At 38.1% G+C, this 5,973-nt stretch overlaps 1 protein-coding gene across 3 annotated transcripts in view; it reads left to right on the forward strand.

The window, feature by feature from the left end:
* LOC107689730 (TBC1 domain family member 22B-like) overlaps positions 1 to 5,973 on the forward strand; it is a 163,240-nt gene that overhangs the window by 31,773 nt on the left and 125,494 nt on the right. For all 3 annotated transcript variants that reach the window (XM_016487862.1, XM_016487860.1, XM_016487861.1), the window contains exon 5: positions 2,402 to 2,472. In XM_016487862.1, the coding sequence (XP_016343348.1) occupies positions 2,402 to 2,472 (71 nt within the window). The remainder of the gene's footprint in view (positions 1 to 2,401; positions 2,473 to 5,973) is intronic.

Raw genomic sequence — 5,973 nt, forward strand, 5'->3', positions numbered from 1 at the left:
GTTCACTCCCAATCTTCTTGCTTTTTTACCTATTCCACTGCCCGCGTCGCATCTTTGTCAACACAAAAGCGCATTCTATGTGAATGGCGCTTAGCGCTATATTAATGGTACTTCACAGAGCGCGTCACGCGTAAGCGGTTAATCACGTGCGCCGACATGCGGTTGGATCATTCGTTTCTCTTTACTGTTATCACCGGCATATTGTCAAAGTGTCTAATTCTAACATTTGGTAATATTTCTATTAAAAATTGAATTAATCGATAAAATCGGGAAAATCGCCTAGCCCTAGCTAAATCACTTTTTCCCATTGTCTGGATGAACTTCCAGGTGTAAGGAGACAGGTCCCATTATCAGTCTGCCTGGAAACAAAGGCACTTAAAGTTACAATGACTCGATTTCCACAAGCAGAACTGCATATTTGCTTTTTTTTTCTGTGAAATAATCTGTAATTATTACTTTTGGGTGGACAAATATTCTGTTCACAGAATTTATAGACAATTTTCCAGTATTTTTCCCCATTGTTTTCTGGGAAACTATTCGCAGAAACACCTGTATTATTATATTAATTGTTAATATCAATGGTCACACTTTATTTTAATTTGTCCTTGTTAAAGTGTAATTCCACAAATCACAATTATGTATGAATCGTATTAATAAGCATACAATAGGTAAGGGCTTTGTTGCTTGCAATTGTGCATCATTTACTGTTATTACTTTGGTATATGCAGTATGTAACATGTAACAAGGGCACATAAAAAAAAAAAAGATAAATAAATGCCACCTCAAGTTAAATTATACATACGGAATACGTGTTGAGATATGTTATAACATAATATATCATACTCATGTTTTCTGAAAGATTTCCTTTTGCAGATTAGATCAAATAAAAGTCTGGGTGGTCCCTGTGATGTAATTCAAGAAATAATTTAGTCAAAATTATCATTTTAGAGCTGAGTGGAAATACGCTTGATAGCATAAACCTTTGAGGTGTCTCTGCAAATAGGCTTGCCATCTATAATAATGAATGATGTGTGAATAAGGAGACCATGTTTATGTTTTCACAGTCACTCATATTTGCATGGCAGTCATAACAACACTATTCATTATTTATTCGCTTCAGTCTTCATTTTGCTCTGGCAAAGAAACTGCACAAGAAGCATCAAGCTCTGATATCAGAAAGGTTAGTTTTCAGGAAAATAAAAACGCTTTCCCCAGAAGGCTCTTGTATTCATGGCACATTTCGTCTATTGTTTGAATTTTTAAACCAACCTCTTGATTTAAAATTTTGATTTATCTTTGATGTCAAATTAAATGTATGCACATTACACTGCAGCCTGTTGTCAAGGCCCTGAGAAATGACTAATCCACATTCAACACATTATGATTGCTGCCATCAACCCTTGAAATATGCGATACAGATATGAAATGAGAAATATTTGGTATTAAAGTGCTTGTTCACTCTTTTAAGGCTCTGCAGGGACTCTTTGCCCATTTTAAAAGTCAAATTTGCCTCACTGAGATTTATTTACGTTAGCACTCTTGTGTTCACAAATACACACTTATGCAGTGCTTATTGAAAGCATGGTGTGCCCATAGATTTCAAATGTGATCCTGTTTTGCAGGCTATCCACACTATTAAATATGTCAGATTAGTGCATCTCAAATAATTATATGTTGAAAACCACTTATCAGAGATGCCTTGATGTCACCATATTTGTAGTGTATTTGCTATTCTGAACATATCAGCGGATATTTGAATTAAATACTACAGTTATACTTTTTTTGCAGTATGTATACTGTATGTAGACTGCACTAATTTCTGTATGCACTCTATTTCTGATGACAAAGCAGCCATATTTTTAACTTATTTCTTCATCTTTCTTGATCAGAAAAGGAAGGTAAAAATTTGCTCGTACAAAACTGAACTCAATACAGAATAGCTGTGTTTATTTCCAAGATGATAACTGGTCGGCACTCGCTGAAATAAGCATGTGCACAGCTGGGCCTCGTACAGGAAAAACGAGCAGAACAACTTTCAGCAGAAGTCATTTGTATAAGTATTCTTGCATAAATTGCCATTCAATTCAGTGGGACAGTTTATGTAAGAATGTTTTAAAGAGCACCATGACCAGGACTAGTGTTATCAAGACCTGTTTGCATTTTTTTCAAGTCAGCATGAATCAAAATTACACCCTTGTTTTAAACACTTCCATGGTCTTATTGTAAATAATTCATAGTTCACGTTATTCATTGTTAGAATAATTTTGAAATGACTGAAAAGAGTCCTGCAAAATCTTGATTGGAAGGATTATTAATAATTTAGTCAATTCATGATGAAGAAACTCATACTATTACTTTGAGAAGTGACTTTCTCTCTAATAAAAATCGTTTGTTTCCTCAGAGGAGCTTCGGAAGTTGAGCTGGTCTGGAATTCCACGGCAGGTGCGCCCAATCACATGGAAGCTGCTCTCAGTAAGTGGAACAATCTCAGCGCACAGTGAAGTCCTGCTTCAAATGGTCAAGCTCATTAGAGAACTACAGCGTACATCCATTACAAGATGAATCAAAGAATACATAATGCATTCTACATAAATACACATTTATAAGTAATTAGGCTTCCTACTAATGACTTCCAGGATGACTTCTGCCTGGAAGCTCAGAGGTCCAGTCGAATGAAAACGTATGGTACATTAAACCATTTCAGTGGTTGTGCAAAACCTGAATCAGTGAATGAGCAAACCCTGTATCTGTTAGACAGACCCTTGAACCACCTTGAATCTTATTCACTTGCTTATTTTGAATCGCACAAGATGCTCTTTGGAACATTCCCGAATCATGCTGTTTTGTCCATGCCAGCTGTCATTAAAGCTCTTTCTTTATTTAACTTTGTGCTCTATAAACAGGGTTCAGAATAGAAAATGTTTTTGTAAAAAAAAATAGTAATAATGGTAAATTAAAACCATAAGTGCAGACAGTATGACACATTGTATTACGCAGTTGTGTTCTGACACATTTCGGGATCCAGTCACACATGATATGGGGCTTGCATAGCTAGAAGTGTTTCTGTTCACATACTTGCATAGAATATTTTGAGCCTAAAACTGTTGTGAATGTAGTGTCAGTTTTCTGGCCTAAGAAGAGCCAAGAAGAGCCGTGTATATAACCCTCACTCCACTCCCCTGCCTCTCATGCTGACTGATGCTGCTTCGAATCCCTCATGAAGCAGTGTGAATTAAGACCAGTTAAATTGGTGCCATGACCCGGTTGGGAGTTTGGTTTAAGGGGTTGAGATGGAGGCCAGCTGGTAAGAACTGTGCAGGTAAACCTCCCTCCCCTTGTCTCAAGAGGTGCATAATCTGCATATTAAAAAAGGAGAAAGCATTTTAAGATTTAAAAAAATTACACTTTCCAACTTTAATAATGGATAAAAAATATCAGGTACGTAATTGGCGTGACGTTTCCCCCAGGAAAGGACTGGCATAATGAGGGGACGGGGGGGGGAGGGTTTGTGCGGTCGTACCCTCTGACACACAGACAGGCGGCAGTGTGCCCTCTTACAACACTGATAGATGAAGTGTCAGTCTGAAACGGGGTGGAATGGAGGAAGATATTTGATATTCTGACCCCCTTCTAGGCTAGTGTGTGGTCACACACACACACAGAAACATCCAATTCACCCATGTGACCTTCATTTGCCTATGGCTACCTCATCTGTCATCTTGACTTGAACCCTGGACTGCAGCCCCACTCAATCAAACGCCATCGATCCATGCTATTGAGCTCCTGCACAGGTGTGCGCGTTGTGAGTTCATCGGTGTGTGTGTATTTGTGTTTGAGTGAGTGGAAAGCGAGTGTGAACAGCTGGAAAGCATCCTTTAACAAGAGTAATGACCGGCGGAGGGCAGCATCACCATTTGAACAGGCACTTTAACGTGTGATCAATTTTGTGCATCCTGCTGACGTCTCACAAACTGCCACCAAACCACGCTCAACACTTTCGTAAGAAGAAATAATTTCTCTTTTGTCAGGTAACCACTAGAAAATAAAGATTTCATTAGTTGTGTTTGCTAAGGCAGTAATTTTTATTACTGTTGCTCATACACAGGAAAAACTTTTTTGTACAAATATTACATTAAAAAATATATGTATGTATCCAGCACTATTTCTGTTTGTCACCTGACAAATGTTTAAACAGGCTAAACATTTTTTTATATTTACATTAAAGGAGGGACCCAAGCCATATGCAAAGACCACAATGTCATGGACACTTGAATTGGGCTCTTTTTGTCTTTGGCAAACCTTGGAATGCCGTGGCATATGGAACACGCCAACAATCACCTAACAACACTCTAACAACCACCTAGAACATAGAATACTATAGTAACTGTCTGGCCACCATTTAACAACACCCTAGCAGCCACCTAAAAACTACATTGAGTTGTATCCCAAATGATGCACCATGCACTATGCATTTATTCTATGCTGCACTATGTAGTCAACCGTCTAGTGAATTAATTATATAAGGCTATTTTGTCCACCTACATAGAAATCTGATAGCTCCTCCCCCTCTGCTACATAATTAAAGTGCCCCTATTATGCTATTTAAAAATTTTATAATTTGGTTTTGGGAGTCCCCAACAACAGATTTACATGCATTCAAGGTAAAAAAAAAAAAAAAAAACACTTTAATTTTCTTATAATATGCATTAAATTTTACGTTATTTCTCAACAACTCTCAAACGATTTGTTCGAAGATTCATCTTTGCAAACCCATCCTTTGCATTAGGTTGCTCTGCTCTGATTGGTCCGGTGACCCAGTCTGTTGTGATTGGTCTACTGCGTACAGAGCATGTCGGAAAAGGGAACGCCCATCACCAGTACTGGAATACAGCTTATCAATAATTCATCTTATTATTATAATGATAGTGCTCCACTCTGTTCTAAAAAGAAAGAATCGGAGGGGAAAAAGTTGTTTTACACTTATGTTAGCGAACCAGACCCACATCTTGGTAGTAAAGACCCAAACAATAATGGTACATGTGTTAGCCGAACACAGACAAAGAGTACTGATAAAGCACTGCAGTTTGTAAACCAATGTATTGCTCCATCCTTTATCATGACTCCAAGTAATAGGAACGTCAGACATTCTGTATTAATCCACACATTTCTAGACAATAGCAGGCCCACAGCTGATTAGCAGAACTATAGTGTGAGTTAGCTGGAGACTGTATACACAACTATATATTTTGTACGCTCGACAGAACATCAAAGCAGCAATTATTAATCATACTTACAGGTTGTGATTCGGAGGAGCAAGCTGGTTCAAACAAACTGGGCACTGACCCATCTTTCAAAGACAACTAGTTTACAAATCCCGCATTGAACTCGCGGAGATTGGAGACGTAGTCATCAGTGAAATGACGAGAACACAGCAAAACTTTGATTATACTGCCGTGGTATCTTACTAAAGATAAATTTTAACCACTGATTCTTCACAGCTTCATCCTTTGGAAGTGAAAATAAACTGAATTCACTTTCACAGCGCAGATCACAGCATCTTCTCGACGTTACATTATCTACACAAATGAGCTACAGCGTTTGAAGTTTGTTTTCGCGGGATGTCCACGCAGAACGTAGGCGGGCATTATGCAAATGAAATAATTTGTGATGTGTGAAATTCGCGGAATGGGATTCAAATTTAAAACCTTTTCTTTAGTGTGTTATGTAGCTGGTGATGTGGAAATATTTGCGTAATGTTCAAATGTTCATGCAAAGAAAGAAGGCGTGGTTTCAGGGACCGCAGTAGTGTTGATGCAGCCATGTCAGGGAGACGCTGTGTGTTTCTGTGCGAAAGCAAAAGCACTTCTTTGGCCTTCCGAAAGTAGATGCAATGAGAAATCATTGGTTAAGATTTATTTACAACAGAACAGCACAACCCAGATGTTCGAATTTGTGCAACGCATTTTATGGAGG

The sequence above is a fragment of the Sinocyclocheilus anshuiensis genome, unplaced genomic scaffold (assembly GCF_001515605.1).
Source record: "Sinocyclocheilus anshuiensis isolate Anshui unplaced genomic scaffold, SAMN03320099.WGS_v1.1 scaffold1014, whole genome shotgun sequence".
Lineage (NCBI taxonomy): Eukaryota > Metazoa > Chordata > Actinopteri > Cypriniformes > Cyprinidae > Sinocyclocheilus > Sinocyclocheilus anshuiensis.